General features: G+C 43.2%; 1 protein-coding gene across 1 annotated transcript in view; it reads right to left on the reverse strand.

Annotated features, from left to right (window-relative positions):
* Positions 1-10,632, reverse strand: part of LIN7C (lin-7 cell polarity scaffold C) — a 165,960-nt gene extending 155,328 nt beyond the window's left edge. The window contains exon 1 of the mRNA XM_085643636.1: positions 10,476-10,632. Coding sequence (XP_085499762.1) covers positions 10,476-10,512 — 37 coding nt within the window. The 5' untranslated portion in view covers positions 10,513-10,632. The remainder of the gene's footprint in view (positions 1-10,475) is intronic.
* Positions 10,633-19,470: the final 8,838 nt, after the last annotated feature.

Below are 19,470 nucleotides of genomic sequence, written 5' to 3' on the forward strand. Positions count from 1 at the left end.
CACCAGTAGATATAGCGGAAAGGACAAATACACAGATCTGTGAAACTATAGCAATCGAAACAAATCTAACTATTAGCAGTCAATGCAAATCCAGGTCACGATTCTGTCCACAACTACCTGCGGGTAATAGAGTTGATATATTTCAGGAACTAATGACCGAAGAACTACGGACAATTTATATCAGAGAAAGAAGAAAGAATCATCAAAATTATGGCAACATGACTCAAGATGATAGATGGGCACTGAACGATCTAAAAATGGATGACCGGATCGTAATAAAACCCTCCGACAAAGGGGGTAACGTAGTAGTTATGGATGAACAAAAATATTACTTAGAAATCAAACGTCAACTAAATGATCCATTAAAGTATGAAAGGCTCAAAGAAGACCCAACGCCATCAATCATGAAAACTTTCCATCAAAAACTTCAAGACTGGCACCAGGCGGGATTGCTTGATGAAAACGAACTAGGCTACCTACTAATCAAACATCCAATAATGCCAACAATTTATGTACTACCAAAAGTACATAAAAGCTAGACAATCCACCTGGTCGTCCAATCGTCAGCTCATGTGGTTCTTTACTCGAAAACACCTCGAGATTCCTGGATATCTTTCTATTCCCATTTGTATCAGGTTTACCATTGTACATCAGAGATTCAATGGACTTCCTGAACAGGATTTCGAATATACCTTGGAAAGATGATTACACAATGATAACTGTCGATGTTGTATCACTGTACACCTCAATTCGGCACGAAGATGGCATTAAATCTTGTGAGTCATTCCTCCAATCGAGGTCACTGAATGTGCTCCAACAAACTAACATGTTAGTAGAAATGTTACGTTTCTGCCTTATGAATAATGTTTTCATTTTTGGCAAAAAACATTATAAACAACGCCAAGGTACAGCCATGGGGACCTCCTTTGCTCCCACATATGCGAATCTCACCATGGGCATGTGGGAGGCAGAACAAATCTGGTCGGAAAGAAACAAGGATATGTCTGAGCACATAGTACTCTGGATACGTTACATAGACGACCTGTTCCTGATCTGGGAAGGAAATACAGAGGATTTGAACATCCTCCTCAAGGGTCTTAACAATAATTCCTTTCAACTCCAATTTACTTATAACATCAGCAAGACAATGATTGATTATCTGGATATCCACGTCTATATTGAAAATCAGAAGATTTGCACAACACTCTTTCGCAAATCAACTTCATGTAACAGTATCTTATTAGCAAACAGTGCACATCCCAAATGTTTAAAATGGAGTGTTCCTTATGGAGAATTTCTAAGAGCATGGAGAAATTGCTCAGAAGAAGAAGAATTTCTTTCTCAACTGGATGAAATGTATCAGAGATTTCTAGTTAGAGGATACCCAGTAATAGTGTTGGACAGTGCTAAATTAAGAGCCTCACAAAAAAAAAGAGAGAGACCACACTACTACCCAAAAGAACTAATCTTGAACAGAGTGAGAATTTGGACAACAACAAAATAAGATACATTACTCAATTCAACTCATCCAGTAACATCATTAGAAACACACTCCAAAATCATTGGAACATTTTGAGAAGAGATGATGATCTAAAAGAAGTGACAACAGACCATCTCAATATTACATACAAAAAAGCTCCATCTCTGAATGATATCCTTGTTCATAGCCACCATCAAAGGAGTGAAAGAGGTAGTAGCAAAATACAATGGCTAACAGCAAAGGGATTCTTCAAATGTTCAAAATGTAAAGCCTGCAGCCATGGTTTGAATAAACAAAAAAATCGACATCTTGACTGGCGAATTTAAGATCATTAAAGAGAGGATTACGTGTGAAACTACGCATGGAGTCTATGTTCTTAAATGTGAATGCGGAAAGGAATACATTGGTAGTACTGTTAACAAATTAAAACTGCGAATTTTGCAACATCTGAGGGCTACAAAGAACAAAGATTTCTCTTACGCAATCTCAAAACACATTTGGAGTGTGCACGATGGCAACCTTGACAATCTAAAATATTATGGAGTCGAACACATCCCTCAAAACATCAGAGGGGGAGATCGTGATCGTCTCCTGAGACAAGCTGAATCAAAATGGATCATCCTTAATGGAACTGAGTTGCCATGGGGCTTAAATGGAGATGCTGAATTACATAAGTTCTTATGAGTATTCGAAACAACCTTATCCTATAGACACAAATTCACAATGAAAAGCTAATGTATAATCAATTCACACTTGTCTGAGAATTCAATTATTTAGCTTTTCCTATGTTATGTCCTTATAAGTTTATCTGTAATTTTCGAGATCATGTCAAGAGAGTGAGAATCTGGTAGAACCATGTGGTTTAAATCAAGTCGATTGAACCATTGTAGGTATATTTACGTTTTTCCAGAACATCCTTAGTTGATGTACAAGGTAAACATGACCATGAGCATTCTTATTTGTATTAGAATTTGTGTAGAAATCCGGGGACCTTCTAAGCTCCCAGTCCCCTTCCTCAGATAGAATATAGTCATATTTAAAATTAGTTGCACTTTATATTACCTTACGTATTTTGACATCACATAATGGTCTTTTGTAAAATATTTTGGTACTTTACCATAACTAGACCATTGCTGATGACTATGAATCCTATATTATAATATATTTTGGACTATTAATCCACTACACTTTGTAGATAGGATTCTACATATTTATTACAACACTTTTGAAGCATTTTATTTTTATCAAATTGTGTTTTTATATTTGGCCGAATCCATCTGTCAAAAAGTTACAATTGATGTGATGCTGTGACTTATATATATTTTTTTTTTTCTGAATTTGAAGGGATGTATAAAGTTTAGGTTTCTACACATATACTATATATCAAATTCTAATGTCATGTGGTGCCTGATGTATAGGACCCCCCTTTCTCTCTGCTTTTCTCGTTTCCGTTGCAATGAGAAGAATATTCATACATGTCACATAATACAATTGGAATTGAGTACTTTACAAGTTTATTTATGCATCTTTGTCGCATTTTAAGAATGCTTAAGCTTTAAATCAAATATTTTGGTTGGTTCCCTAATATGATGTACTTTCTTTCTCAAATTTGGGACTTTTTTTGTTAATTGGGGGCGGGTCAAACCAACCCCTTTTTAAACACCCTTCACTGTTTATCACATGACCCGGACGAAGGCCTCTGGCGAAACGCGTAGGTCGTTGTTGTTACCTGATGCACTTTGCATTTTGAAACTTGAGAAAAGAGGAAAAAAGCAAATAAAAATGAAATGAGCAACTTTAAAACTGACCTGGATCTGCTGTGCTGCCTTTCTGTGACTTGGTAAATACTTTTCAGGGCTCCACACAGGAAAATTATATATATATATATATATATATATATATATATGAACCAACAAAGGTCCCTATTTATAGGAACACACACGGAGCACTCTCGGGTTCTGTACTGCTTGCTTTATTACACCAAGCATGACGCGTTTCGTCTGGCACGACTTTTTCAAATGCTGTTCGGTGAACACAGTAATCTCCGGTATAGCAATCTTTTAAACACCACATTGAGCCCCTCCCACATGATGTTCGGCGAGGACGGACTCTTCTGGCAGCTCAGGCATTTTGATGTTTTATTGCCGCCATCTTGGAGTATGTTTTCCTTTACTTAACAGTCTTTAGTAGTATACTTTAAAGTTATTCTTCTTACTTGTAAGCCTCCATTTGGTAATGGGAATTAGGAAAACATTTCTCCTCAGTCACATTAGTTCTCTCTTGTGGTATTGTGCGGAGCAAGGATGTTCCATTAATCAGACCCCCTCGTCGACCGTTTCTTTGCCATCACTTCCTTCTACACCTCAGAGCGCCAATTTGAGTAATCTTAGCCCCTTCATGCACGAAGGAGGCACCCGTCGCATAAGGAGTTCGGCAGCAGTGTGGCGTTTGCATGGAACATATATATATATATCCCTCGCACACTAGTAGTGTCATGCTTCACCATTGGGTTCACCCTGACTCCTAGAGGTCAGGGGGTGCTCAACCATATTCCAGGGAGCACTTATGAGAGGGGTGACCAGGAGGCTTAACTAGAGATTAAAAATCCCTCGCCTTCTCCAAGGTATCCCTTTATTAACGAAGGCGATAGGGAAAGTAAAAACAATATATAGCGGGTAATGTGGACTATTTTGGCTCTATGACCCTGTTTCAAACCAACATTTTTCAGCCCTACTCTAAGGCCCAAAAAGGTCCGGGGCTTTCATCAGGGTTTCGGAGTGGTACCTCTCTGGGATTGTGGGTGAAACAGATACGTGGCTTATTTGTGCCAAACAAGTGAAAAGCAGGGCAATGACTATCCTTGCCAGAGTGTAGTCTTTGAAGCGGGATCGCCTAGAACAAGAGCACAACATTATCCATATTGTATTGTGCGTACATATTGCAAACTAATTTAGGGCGAACAAGGTAATCGGCACTGTATTAAGGCCAAAGGTATTCATGGCACCATGCCTCTCCCACTGCATGCAAGTCATATCATGTGTAAGTGAGACTACTGGTGTACACTGTTGTTCTGGGTCTCTGTGCTAGTTACCATAGGTAACAGTTGTAGGGACGTCTGGTAAGTGGTCCCTGCTTTCATTTCCATCATTCATCCACACTATTAGAGTGCATGTATTCTCTTATGGGATTACCGACTAGTCACACTGATAGAGTTACACGCATCTCACTTGATTGTGCATACTTCACCGAAATGATGAGGTCCTTAAATCCCCAGTCAAGCTGTGCCCATCAACTTAATTTATCATTCGTGCTCAGAGTGATATGTACAGGACAAACAGTGGAACATGCAAGCATATTTTTCACCTGGAAATACTGACCCACTATTGTTGGGAAAGGTGTATCTCGGGAGTGGGGCGCACTGTAGTCACACTCTAAAGTTACCATACAGGAGAAATTAAGAGAGAGCGGCAATTTAGAAAGGTCTTTGGTCACCCTACCTTCGTGGAGCATGGGAAAACTATTACCGATATCCAATTGTATGGTGGAGCCACTCACTTCCCCAAGAGTCCTGCCCTGGCTATTTGCCTAGTTTCTCTCTGCGTCTCCTGGCTTGTGGTGAAGAAGTCCCGGAGGGCGCCTGTTTAAATGTATAAACGCGGGTCAGCGCTGACCTGCGTTGTGTGAGTGGCATGTGACATACCGTGCGTTGATATATAAGGATTATATATATATATATCACTCCTTCCCAGCATTTAATAAATGTCATCTTGAAGCCCCGCTGGGTCCCTTGAGTCTGCTCGGAAGTGAGGGGATTTGTTTTGATATATATATATATATATATATATATATATCAAAATAGGTGTTTTTTCTTTGCCCGCACTAGCCACGTGGAGCTACAGTATCCATCTGGGGTCAATTAACTCCCTATCCTCTGTCCCTCCGGTTTGGTTAGGAGCAACTGTGTTTTCTTAGGTGGAGTACTTTTTTGGTTGAAACAGATTTACATGGGAGGACGTATCTCACCTTCCCCCTTCAATTACTATGGGTCCTCTCAACCCTCTTGATCGGACAAGGTCCTCTTTTCAGATCTTAAGTTTATAAAATGATGTAAATTCTCGGTTTCCTTTCAGAAACAAATTGGGTCTGGTCCCCTTTTATGCGTCCTTTTCTGGCAGGCATCAATACTCAGCTTTGGAAAGAGTGATACTCCTCACAGCAGGGGCATTGTTAGCCTGGAGCACCCATAACAGAGGTACAAAGAGTTGTGAGTACCAGACAATGAAAAGCCACACCAATAGCAATCAGGAAGAAAGACAAAAGGTTTAGGAAGTAACCTCCTTTACCTTGTGCACATGAGAAAGCCAAGGATTCCAAAATTGAACCGTTAGGCCTCTTTGATTCTGGTTTACTTAGAAGCACGATGTATGCGTTACAAATGGGGCTACTGATTTGGGAGGAGGTGCCCCTGCCAACTCAATAAACCCACTATGGTTAGGCCAAAAGAGAGTTCTGGGAGAATCTCTACTCAATCCCTGGTAGCTGTGGCACTAGCAGCAGGCAATCCCCCCCGAGAAGTGCATTCTTAGTTCAAGCAGTACCAGCAATTCTAAAGTAAGTGATATAACAATAAGATTCCCAAACCAATTTAGAAAAATAGAGGAGATGTAATGTATAGGAAGATAATGAAGTCATCAAAATGGTTAATGGGAACCAAAGATATAATTTTTTAAAATGTTTTAATGGCAAAAAGCGCATTGAAAAAGTGAAGTCTTATGAGGGAACAACAGTTTGCTAAAAACTGGGACCCAGACACAATTTCAGGCCAACCGCAATGCAGTGGAAGTCAAATACATCAAGCGAGTTATCCACATTTTACCTTCAGACATAGTTTCCAGATGCTTCAAAACCTTCTGGTCAGCCCTGCAGCCCTTAACTCCACAGGGTAGGCTTGTGGGAAACCGGTCCCTACAGCCAGGTCTCGTGTGGTCTAATCCTCTTTAGTCAGCTGGCACATGTTGGAGTCAGGAGTCCTGATTTTTGTGTCTCTGAAGCAGGTATACAGAAGGCCAGCCTTTTGACCCTTGGAGAGCTGTTTCAGTCCCTAGGTGCCAGCAGAATTCAGGTTCCACACACTATCCCTTTTGTGAATCTTTTTCCACCAGGGCCTTCTTCTTCACAGGTTCAGGAATGCTCTGAGGAAGAGGTGGAGGTGCTAGATTTATCCTGTGTGCTAGCCAGTGGTCAAAGAAATTCTACACCCAATCCCAACAATTTCCCCCACCTCCTTTTGCAGCACTTCCGCTCTGCCTTACTGTAAAGTTGCCCAGGACACGCCGTCTTAAAACGACACGATCAAACTACCACCAGGCCAGCCTTTGGGCCACTCCCTTACCTGACACTGTCAAAACATATTTTCCCTCCAACTGCAGCTTTACTGTCTAGCAGGGTACTGGGGGTGAATAGGAGAATCCCTCCCTGGTAATGCTAAAGCTGTCCTTTATTCTGGCAACTGTTCCTGTCCACTCCTAGACAGATAATCCTTGCTAAAAGGTCAGTAGTTAGCATCCATTAGCTTTTCCTCAGCCCAGAGGCAGGCCATTGCTCTCACAGCCAGTGGTTCACTCTCTAAGAGAATGAAGGGTACTCTCAGCCAATTTCAGCTCTGGATATGTGAAGAGTAGAAGAACTGGTTGTAAGCTACTTGTGGCTCATGCAGACTAAACCACATTTTTTATAAAAAGTTAATATTCTGCCTAAACCAAAAATCAATTTTCACCATTAAGTCAGATTTGAAAAACTAAGGAGGAACTAACTTAAGCATTTTTCTGGCATGGCCCTTTCATAACGGAGGTGGAAAATCCCACCTAGGTCTATTAAAGTATAGCCAGGTCTACACTGTGAAATAACGTTGCCTTTTATTGCACTAGAGGTTTTCTGACAATAACTTGTGCCATGTATTGAATTGTTAACAAGCGCGCAAGAGTTCCCTTGTGATACAACACTTCCGTGTAATGAATTACTCCACTAATTATATGGGTTGTTTTACATAATTCTTAACATCCACATGTGAAGAAGCATCCCTTCCCATAACTTGGGGTTTATCACTTAAACTTCAGAATAACTCACGCCACCAACATTCTTACCGCACATACCATTTGATCAAAACCCTACTGTGTGCTCTCTTGTTTACACTTCAAATACAAGGGAATAGTATCATTACAACAAATACTAAGTGCACCACATATGACAAGATGGAATGTCTTTACTCTTACCAGTATTGAAAGGAGGGACGAACTTTGCCATAGAGAGTGAAGACACCCTTGTGTCTCACCTCAATATAAAAGATTTGCCATTTTTTATTTGTTACTGATGAAAACTCTTCTAAGGTAAAACCAGCAATGTTCTTTTTGCCCGTTATTTGTAGATGTTTTTATTTTAATGAATTTCACATTGTTCTAATAAGGTCTGTTTTCTTTCCTCATCACAACCTCTTTCCAATACTGTTCGGAACAATAACTATAGGTTCAATCGAACGGTTACTTACTGGGACTATCTAACCCAACTCTTCTCATTATAAAGACATTGTGAATATACAAGTCTTTCACCACCCAGGTCCTGAAGAAAGCCCGCCTGACCCTTCGGGGCAGAAGAAGGGCTGAAACATGTCGACCTTTTTATGAACACTTTTTTAGAATGCACAGGGTCCTAATTCACCCCTGAGTGCACACCAAAGACCGACGAATCCCCCAACATCCAGTACGATTAAAAAATTTTTTTTACTGGCTCTGTGGGCTTTTAAAGTATAACCTTTTCACCACAAATCACTTCACTAAGACTCACTCTCCCCCCTTTTTTCTATCTACGATCACTACCAACATAACCAGTGGTATGTTCTCCAGGTGGAGAAAGCATTACAGCAAAACCCAATGATGATGCTGTCACGTTACATATAACGAAGCGGAGAACGAAGATATACCGCTAACATCGATCCCAGTACAACGTGATTGAGGGTTTTTTACAGTACCTTACACTGTCCGTGCACACCCTGGTTCCTTGGGACTAGTGATCCACTCCCCTATTGATTTTTGAATACTTGAGACAAGGAAGTCGAGTGGATCAGAAGCTCTTCCTTCTCCCTCCTGATTGATTATCATACCATTGATCTACTGACAGAGAGGATACTTGGAAAGACGCTTCAGATCCAGAATAGCACTCACATCAAGAGGCAGGTCTAGACAGTAGCACAAATGCTAGATTAGAATGAGGGTAGGGGCAAAAATCCAAAACCAGGATACCAGATGCTCGGGAACACTTAGCAGAGGGCACAGCTCTACACCATGAAACAGAAATTCCTATCCCAACACCCCAATTCAGACACACCTCCTCTTGCTCACCCCATGGAAAAGACTATCTGGTGCCTGAGGTGTGGAAGACAGCGCAGTTTCAGGATGGGCAAAGCCCTTTCAAGGGCACTTTTAGATTCCCCGGGCAAAATATGGTGATGTATAAAGATAAGTACATCTAATGCTATGAGCTGGCTATTAAATGCAAATAGAGAAAGGGCCCCCTGTTACTGGGTGAGAGTCCCTCAAGGCAGAGAAAAATTGAAAATTACAAATTCCTAGGGCAACTCAAATATATTCAAAACTACGACAGTAATTTATACATAGGCAGGAAGGGACAATGACATAATTTTATAAACAAATTCAAAAGTTAATTTTATTGAAGTGATACATTAACTATGAATAATAAAAACCATCCACAAGCCTACTTAAATCGTGTCAATAGACAGATGTTTGTGTATTGTGTTACTGATTATGTCCATGTATTTTTATGTCTCTTTTGTATAAAATGTGGTCAGAGTAAATATTGACACAGACTGCAGTGACAGCAGGCACATCGATGTACACTGCTCACTGCTCACTAGTGGAGAAGTTGCGTCATGGCGTCATGCCAGGTGAGGGTTGTGGGGGGAAGGGAAATCCTTTAAAGAGGGCAATTTTCTCTCTGGATTTCCCTTCTCTTTTTGAAACTCAAGACCAGCAACATTGTCGTGGTGTCACCAGGGCTTTAAGTGGAAGCTTTTTCAATATTATATACAAACTATAGTTGCTGCGTATTGATCCTATGCAACTAACAACCACTGACAAAGCCTAGTCCTGACATGTTGTTGGTATGATGTTACTTGTTGTATCATATATGTAGATGAAATGACAAACAGCAAAATAAAAGTCGGGCGGCACACTATGCTAAGCACTGATTTTTAGCTTACATGTTTTTAAGCCACATGCTTAATTACAATAGCCACGCCCCTTTCAGAGACCCCCGCCCCCAGTTTTTTCATCACACTTAAAGCCCTGATGACAGTTATATGACAAAAGCCCAACTGACCACATCTAACTAACCTGCACTTGACGCGATGAGCATCGTTTTATCTTCCTTATGTATATTACGAGATATACGGTCTTTCTTTTCTAGGGATATAGAGTGACAGGGCTTTCTCAACACACTCTGTCGTATCTCTCTGTTATTTTAACCACACTGTATTCATTTTAAGTGAGAATCGTATGCCTTCACAAAAAATAAAAAGAAGCACTCATTCATATCTCTAATGAGGACATTTAACCCCCTGCCAAATGAATAACATTAGTTGTTAAAATTCGGGAATTATGCAGAGACAGGTGGAGGGGCGGAACTCTCTATTATGTCTTTGTTTTGGTCCCGCAGACGCAAATAAGCCGACCGAGGGCCGTTCTGATATCGAATCAAAACATGCCAATGGTCGAGGCCCCCACCAGGGCTCCTTTCCAATTTAATATCTTGCAGGTACCGGAGTGGCTAGGTCGTCCCATTTAATACCATGCAAACAGAACAGCTGCGACTGTAACACAGAGATCATGGTCAGAATTCACTGCCACTAAATGGGAAGGGCAGCCTGAGTTTCGAGAACGAAGCTCCCTGACTGGACAACACAGTCAACGGGGACAGTGTTTACCTCTTTCCAGCCGAGCAGGCTCGCACAACGCCGCCATCTTCACCAGTAGCCGTAGAGATGAACTGTCAGGAAATGACGCGTTCCCCGAGAGAGAGAGTGAGACGGAGGAGGCGCCGCAACTGAAGAAGGACTAAAAGGCCACCACTATCCCAAAGCCAAAGCGCCAGTGTATGTTTCCTCTCGCCTGACCGCACCAGACAGCCTTGTGGGAAGGTTGGTTGTTGGCATTAGCCGCTCGCAACATTTTAACAAGCATTTACAATGCAATAAATCTCGCATTTGCTAGAGTTTCAACTATAGGCATTGTAAATGACGATGCCTTTAATTTATTTGTTTTGAAAACCAACACATAAATAAAAGGCATTGTCATTTATAGTGCCAAATAGCTTAAACTCTCGCAAATGCAAGACCTATTGCATTGCAAATGCTGGAAAATTGTACTTTTTGAAACGTTTGTTTGTTGTCATCCGAAGAACAGGTCTGTTTTACTTTGAAAGGATGTGACCTATAAAATGTTAGCACACATTTGGTCAATCAAATTAAACGTGTCAACTCCTGCAATTTTTGCATTTTCGGACGAAAGCATGGCAACAGTCAGCTTTCTCGAAATAAAAGTGAAAGAAAACCTTGACTGTTGTTGAAGCCTTATCTGGGGGGAAGGAGTTTGTACTTTTGTAAGTGCGTGAGATGAAGCATTGACTAACATCAAGCTTTTTTTAAAAGTACATTGTTTAACATCTGGGTCACCTAGGGAATGTATGCTAAAATAATTCCTACACTGAGGTGCTGATTTTGATATGTGTGTAAATGTGGAGTAAAATCCATTTTTGGAGGCTGAAGTATTTCCTCCAGAATCGGTATTTGCATGCTATTTTGGGGCATATTATCAAGCCAGGCGATAAAATTTTATGGCAAGACCGGAGGCTCCTATTATGCTTTCTTTTCTTGCGTTTATTCAAATAGCAGCAAGATAAGTGAAACAACTACACTCCCCAGAAGGCTGTAGGAGAAAAACTACTGGCCAATGGGGAGAACGATAACACAGAACAATCCAATCAGGTCAGGCCAACCATATAAGGACCTATCTGACCGCAAGCAGTCCTCTTTTCTTGCTTCTCGCAGTCAGATAAGTCGCTTATTTTATTATCCTTTTGCATAATTCAATGTTTCTAGTTGGTGTATGCCGTTTCAATTCATAACTGCCGCTAGCGTTGCGCTCTGCTAGCGTGTCAAGTATTTCTGGTTCGTGTTTGCTCAGAAATTGCGCATTTAATTTCCCCTCAGCTCTTAGGTTCGGCGTGTCTGCTCTCGCGCGCGCCTTTGTTTACATTACCGGCGCTTCCTTTACGCGCTCGCTTCCTCAGCTTTGCCGCTTGTTAGCGCTGACGGCTGCCTCTTCATAATTGCTTCCTCCACAAGGTCTCCTCAGCGTTCGACTGTTACCATCTCGTCACGCCTCCTCTCAAGCTCGTTTTTTTTTTCCTCCGGCTGGCCAGTTGTACACGCCCCCTTTAGTTTTTCAGCCTTTGTTAACCCTTTGCTTCCCAGTTCCTCAGCAGTCTGTAAAATGGATATTTCCAGCTCTCCTGAGCTTGATAATGATGAAAGCTGTAACTTTAAGTCTGATTTGAGCCAGTTTATCAATTCTTCAGTGGAAACTGCTGTAGAAAACTCCATGCTAAGAGTTTCTAGAAATATGGAGAATTCTTTACTTAGTATCATGACCAAAGCTTTGGCCCAGTCTGCGGGTAAAAGCAGAAAACGTAAACTGGTTCCTGCCACTATCTTATCCAAAAAAGTGTCACATGTGATTAGCGAGGGTTCCTCGCGCAAGATTGAGGATTCTATTCCTCCCAGGCCTCAGTCAAAGGAGGGTTCTACTTTGACATTTGGCAAAAGCAAAGCCAAAATTAAAAACGTGGAGGTTCCTAAGAAGCTGGTCATTGATACCATCCATGACACGGATGATGATTTGGGTGACACGGACGATGATAATCTTTTTGCTCTACTTGGGGTCAGCGATTCTTCGCCCAAGAAGCAAAAATTGTCCCCTTTTGAATCAGAGCCTATCCTGGACTCGGAAGGGGTGCCTATGTTTGACCCTGCTTTGATTCGGCATCCGAACTCCACTGAATGGTTTCCCATTCCCCATGTGGGAGAGTACATCGCTTCCAAGCTCAGACAACCTCTGGATAAGTCAGTCAGAGCAAAATTAAAATCTGAATGTCCTAAACCTTCTTTGGCCTCTCACATTACGGTTACCCCTGCTATTGATCAACCGCTTCTCACCTTTTTCTCGAAGTTCGGCAAGGACCCTCGCAAGGGGATTGACAAGGCATGGTCCTCTTGCTAGGACAAACTTTTGGATATGGTGGGCCCCCTTGCCCGCATTCTAGATCTGGCGGAGACAGCGTGTTCAGAGGAATTAATCCTAAATCCTGAGGATATTTCTCTTTGGGCCCAACGTACCTTTTGTTTATTGGGCAACGCCAATGCCGCCATCACCCATGAAAGATGCAAAGGTCTTCTAATCAAATTAGACCCTAAATTAGCCAATTTGGCGACTCAGGACCCCGGAGCCAAGGCGGACGGTCTATTATTTGGTGACTCGTTGGTCAAAGATCTTTCCAAGTTTGTTTCAACTTTCGCCTCACTGGACAAGGCACAGCTTTCCATCAAAAAAGTCTTCACCCCTCAGGTTTTTGGCAGGGCCGGCAGAGGCAGGAGCCGCTCTTCTGGCCAGTTTTCCTCCTACCAAGGTTCCAGAGGAGCTTCCAACTCCGGCTATCAAGAATTCAAGCCACAATTCTATCCCCAACGTGGCCGTGGCTTCCGGGGTCGTGGACAGAGGGGCCACAGAGGCAACAACAACTCCAACTTCTCCCAACAAGGTAAGCCTGTCTTCTGGCCCTCCCGTAGGAGGACGTTTGGCTCTCTTTCTAAGCAAATGGCAAACTTTAACTTCCAACCCTTGGGTTCTCATTTCTGTCCAAGGCTATCTCATAGAGTTTTACGCTCCTCCTTTCCAGGATACTTTGCCTTCACCTCTGGTTTTTTCCGCCGACGTTTCTCTCTTGATATCGCAAGAAATTCTTTCCCTGTTGGCAAAGCATGCCATCCAAAAGCTCCCTTTCGATCCCTCGGGCTTCCTGAGCACGTTGTTTCTTGTTCGCAAAAAGAACAAAAAGATGCGACCTGTAATCAACCTCAAGGTATTCAATCAGTTTGTCGTTTACCGACATTTCAAAATGGAGACCATTATCAATTTAAGAGACACTCTGCGAGCCAACGATTGGATGGTCCGCTTGGTTCTTCAGGATGCTTATCTTACAGTTCCTATCCATCCCTCTCATTCCAAGTTCCTCCAGTTTCAATGGCTGGGCGTCACTTATCGGTTTTGTTCGCTCCCCTTCGGTCTTTCTTCAGCTCCTTGGTGTTTCACCAAAATCATGAAACCTGTGGTGGCTTATCTTCGAGCCTTGGGAATTCGTCTGATCATCTACCTGGACGATATTCTTCTTATGAATGCGAGCAAACCAGGTCTTTTACAGGACCTTCAAGTGGCCCAATCCCTTCTTCTCGATCTGGGTTTTCTGATCAATCCGGAGAAGTCCATGTTGCTTCCCTCTCAAAGTGTAGAGTTTCTGGAGTTTCATGTGGATTCTCCCTCCACCTCTCTCTTCCTTCCTACCGAAAAGATTGCATCTATTCGGTCAGAAATTTCTCAAGTTCTTTCTCTCTCCCGAATTTCCCTTCGCTCCCTCGCAAGGGTAGTGGGGCTTCTCTCCGCCTCTATTCAAGCTAGCTTGCCAGGCCCTCTACATTATCGGGCCCTTCAGCGCTTAAAGATAAGACATCTGCGTCAGGGGCTGGCTTACTCAGACCTTATCCTGCTGGATCAAGACTCGCGTTCCGAACTGCAATGGTGGATAGACCATTTAGATGCGTGGAACGGAAGGACTATCTTCGCCACGGCCCCAGATCTTGTATTAGAATCAGATGCCAGTCTGGCGGGTTGGGGCGCCCGTTGTGGACCAATCTCGACTGGAGGTACATGGTCTCTAGAGGAGTCGTCATTGCACATCAACTGTTTAGAGATTCTTGCAGGCTCCTTTGCAATCCGCAGTCTCGCAAAAAACAAGGCAAGTTGTTCCATTCTTCTCAGGATGGACAATGTTTCTGCGGTCCGTTACATCAACCGTCTCGATGGCACAAGATCCAAACCCCTTGCGGAACTCGCCAAGAGTCTGTGGCATTATTGTCTCCTTCACAATCTCTCTCTCCAAGCCGAGTATCTCCCCGGCGATCTCAATTCCATCGCGGACTGGCACTCTCGGTATCTCCGAGATTCCAGCGACTGGAGATTACTTCCCTCCGTGTTTCATTCTCTCTCTCTCAAGTGGGTTCCTTTCTTCATCGACCTATTTGCGTCCCGCCTCAATTCCCAATTACCTCGTTTTTACAGTTGGCGCCCGGATCCGTTAGCATTAGCGACCGATGCGTTCCTTCAGGATTGGTCACTTCATCTCAATTACGCTTTTCCTCCCTTTCTCATGATCAACAGGGTCCTTTCCCTGATTCGTCGTAAACAGACGTCCCTGGTCATGGTGGTGCCCTTCTGGCAATCCCAAATATGGTTTCCTTCTCTTTTGGAACTAGCAGTGGACTTTCCGGTCCTTCTCCTTCATTCCAAGGACCTTCTCCTGGACCCTCGGGGTTCCCCTCACAACCTCATTCTGGATCGGTCTCTGACTCTATCGGCCTGGAAGCTGTCCGGTCTCTCTCTTCTGACCAACTCCTTTCTCAAGAGGCTTCAATCTTTATCAGCCGGGCCTGGGCTCCCGGTACTTCCCGGGCATACAAATTCACCTGGTCTCTTTGGTCAAGCTGGTGTTTGGAACGGTCTATCAATCCCTTTTCAGCCTCTGTGACTTTTGTGGTTAATTTTCTGGCCTCGGAGGCCAGCGCTGGTAAGTTTTATCGCACAGTCAATCTGTACAGATCAGCTATTTCACTTAATCACTGCCCTATTGACTATAAACCGGTTGGATCTCATCCGCTGGTTTGCCGTTTGCTAAGAGGAGTCCGCTTTTCAAAACCTCCGTTGGCTAAGTATTCTTCTTTATGGGACGTTAATTTGGTTTTCAAATTGTTTTTGGATTGGCCTGACAATACTGCTCTCTCCCTGAAAATGTTGTCTGCAAAGCTTACTATGTTGTTGTGTTTAATATCCATTAAACGTGTCTCTGATGTTAGGGCTTTAGATCTTTCCTCAAGACAGTTTTCTCCTACTGGGGTGTTGTTTCAAGTGCAGAGACGTACCAAAACAAATTTACAATCAGTGTTTTATCCTTATTTTCCAGCTCAACCGAAGTTGTGTGTAGGTCGCTGCTTAAAAGCCTACGAACAAAAATCTGCTGACTTTAGGACTTCTTCCCATACGCAATTGCTCATTTCTTTCCGCAAACCTCATCTCCCCGTTTCTTCTGCTACCTTGGCCCGTTGGGTCCGTTGGATCATGTCTCTTGCGGGCATTGATGCTTCTGTATTTGGTGGTGCTCACTCTACCAGGGGTACCATGGCTTCTAAAGCCTTTTGGACAGGCTCGCGTCTGGAGGATATCCTTAAGTCAGCAGATTGGTCTAATGATAATGTGTTTAAGACCTTTTATTGTAAGCCTGTGATTACTGCTTCTTCTTTGGTTGTTGATATGCTTTGAACCAGCATAATAGGAGCCTCCGGTCTTGCCATAAAATGTAGATTTTCCTAATAAGTTATGACGGAAAGTCTTAATTTTATTAAAGACTCGGAGGCGAGTATTATCCCTCCACAACAGTTCTAATTCGTTCTGTTTTTTTCCCCCCTTTAGGTACTCCAGCACTAACACCGACTTCCTCGTAAGAATTGTCCTGCCTCAACGGAGTTCTTGGCATCGACATCCTTCTGTCCTCCAACATGGCTTCCTCAGGATGTTTCGGCCTTGGTGTTCCTGGGTCAAGAACTGTTTACCTGGATTTTGACTGTTTGCATACTATTAATTTTGGTTCCTTTGTTTTCGACTTCTTCCTAACTCGCACCAGAAAAGAGGACTGCTTGCGGTCAGATAGGTCCTTATATGGTTGGCCTGACCTGATTGGATTGTTCTGTGTTATCGTTCTCCCCATTGGCCAGTAGTTTTTCTCCTACAGCCTTCTGGGGAGTGTAGTTGTTTCACTTATCTTGCTGCTATTTGAATAAACGCAAGAAAAGAAAGCATAATACTCGCCTCCGAGTCTTTAATAAAATTAAGACTTTCCGTCATAACTTATTAGGAAAATCTACATTATCGCCGCTCTACCGGCAGAAAGCTGCCACTAAAACGGCGATAATGGGCTTGATAATATGCTCTATGGAATTTCAATTGAAGCCCATGTTAGCCGTCCTTCACATTTAACATGGGCTTCAATTGGAATTCCATAGAGCATATTATCAAGCCTATTATCGCCGTTTTATGGGCAGTTTTCTGCCGCTAAATCGGCGATAATTTTATCGCCTGGCTTGATAATATGCCCCGTAGTTCCTTAGAAAAGTGTCTTTAACCTGCCCATTACTCCAAAAATATTGGAGTTAATTACATTTCCTCCACCAACAGTTTATCTCCCAAAATCTGGAGATCCTTCCATGGTTACCACTACTGTTGGATTTTTCCCCAAATTAGTTATTATGTAGCTAATTTTCATCCCACTTACCTACAGTTTTCTAGTGTTATTTTTGGAGATATTTTCCTCCAGGGCGAAGCTGGAGTTAGCAACTGTTCTGCTTGGGTTTTCGGATCAGATAGAACCCACTCATCAGAGCCTCTCTAACCCAGCCAGAACGTTACCCTCTCCCCCTAGGGCCTATTCACAACAAGTAACCACAGATATATACCACCTAAGGACAGGGAATTCCTACTATATATATATATATATATATCTAGACCTCTTATAATACAAGTGGCGGCCTCGCGATCCCAGACGGACCCAGGACTTCCTACCCAGATGGCAGCCTCAGCCTCAGCCTCGCGGTCCCAGACGGACCCAGGACTTCCTACCCAAACGGCAGCCTCAGCCTCGCGGTCCCAGACGGACCCAGGACTTCCTACCCAGACGGCAGCCTCAGCCTCGCGGTCGCAGACGGACCCAGGACTTCCTACCCAGACGGCAGCCTCAGCCTCGCGGTCCCAGACGGACCCAGGACTTCCTACCCAGACGGCAGCCTCAGCCTCGCGGTCCCAGACGGACCCAGGACTTCCTACCCAGACGGCAGCCTCAGCCTCGCGGTCCCAGACGGACCCAGGACTTCCTACCCAGACGGCAGCCTCAGCCTCGCGGTCCCAGACGGACCCAGGACTTCCTACCCAGACGGCAGCCTCTGTACAAGTTCATCCTATGATTACCATAACATACAACAAGGGAATCAGTTTTACTATTTATCAGATCACACAAGAACTGCCAGTTTGAGCACAACCTGTTCTCTGGTTCGAGGGGCTCCTCTCTCCCTTATTCAGTTACCACTTACCTGATCAGGGTTAACATCTGTTCATGTCAAGTCACAGCTGACTAGAAGAATAGGCTACCCTCTTATACAAGAACACGCAGCACATGTTGATTCACTACATACTGGGTACTTTATTACTCATTACATACGCAATCACATAACATTACTATGTAACACATAACCTGCAAAGAAAAGTGAAAGATTAGGTTGTACACTCTAATAAGAAAGGGGTCGACATCACCTTAGTCGTGTGTAGCCTGCACTCAATGGTCATCTAGGTTCCCTTCTCGTCTGTGCCTCGGCTCGCCTGGAAGTCACACCTCCGCAGTCACGGATCTGTTCCCTTCTCCCTTCTCCGAGTCACTGGGACCTCTTCCTCATCGGCTACTCTCTCCTCTCTGGCTATTCTGCTAGAAGAGTATCTGTCTCTCGGTTTTTTTCCGCCTTCAAGTTTGTCATCTGTCTTCCCTGGAATAAGGAGTAGCTTTACTGCTAACGGCTAGATGCCGCCTACGGACTGAAGTAAGTGCACCGTATCTGCCTCAGACTTTCACTAATATAGAGGTGCATTTCCTCATGGAAAATTCCGGCCCGTAACCTGCCGCCCACCAAATTCTTGTACCTCCCCGTACCAAGGACACGTTCCCAGCCGGCCGGCCTGATGTAGTGTTTTCGGCATGAAGAAAAATACAATCCTTCGATAAGGGCTGGCCTGAACCGGTTCTCTCCAAGCGAATAACACCTCATAACTAAAACATCACCCTTAACCTAGAAGCATCTCAAGCTGCCGGAGCAGAAAGAAAGATGGAGTCTCTCCCGTTTGAGGCCTACCAGGCCTGAATTCAGCACGGCTCCATGAAATACCCTCACTACAGGACAGGCTATCCCTAATACTAACGAATCTATCCCCTAGGATATGTGTGCAAGCCCTGATCTATGGGGAAGAACACAGGATCATGTCGAAGTGCCTAGTAAATAGGCTCCATTCACTACTCTAACCCTTAGACTTGGATGGTAAGAGACTGAAGTCACACTAATCACCCGTCAACACAATAGGGCCGGGAAAATCGAGCAGTACATTTCACCCTTGACTTCAGTCTATTATACATTCATTAAACAGAACTAACATCTGTGGAAGAATAATATGAAACAAAGATAACTGATCTATGTCTAGTACCAAATGTGCAGAATTGAAGTAGTGAAGGAATACACTGAATAAAGCGACAGATAGAAATCAAAACAGCGATGGTAATCAGAATACCTCCTAATATTTGACGTAACAGATACAAATCAGGTAACCAATTAAAGAGCCAGTCAAACCATCCCTGGTCAATGTGTTTTCTAACTTCTTCTGTCAAGTCATGTAGCTTATCAATGTGAGCGCGAATGGATTGTGTATGATCAGACAAGTTAAAACAACAAAGACCCTCAAAATCAGAACAATCGTGTCCATGTTTAAGCAAAAGATAATCAATGG

This window comes from Triturus cristatus, chromosome 3_1 (genome assembly GCF_964204655.1).
Source record: "Triturus cristatus chromosome 3_1, aTriCri1.1, whole genome shotgun sequence".
NCBI classification, from domain to species: domain Eukaryota; kingdom Metazoa; phylum Chordata; class Amphibia; order Caudata; family Salamandridae; genus Triturus; species Triturus cristatus.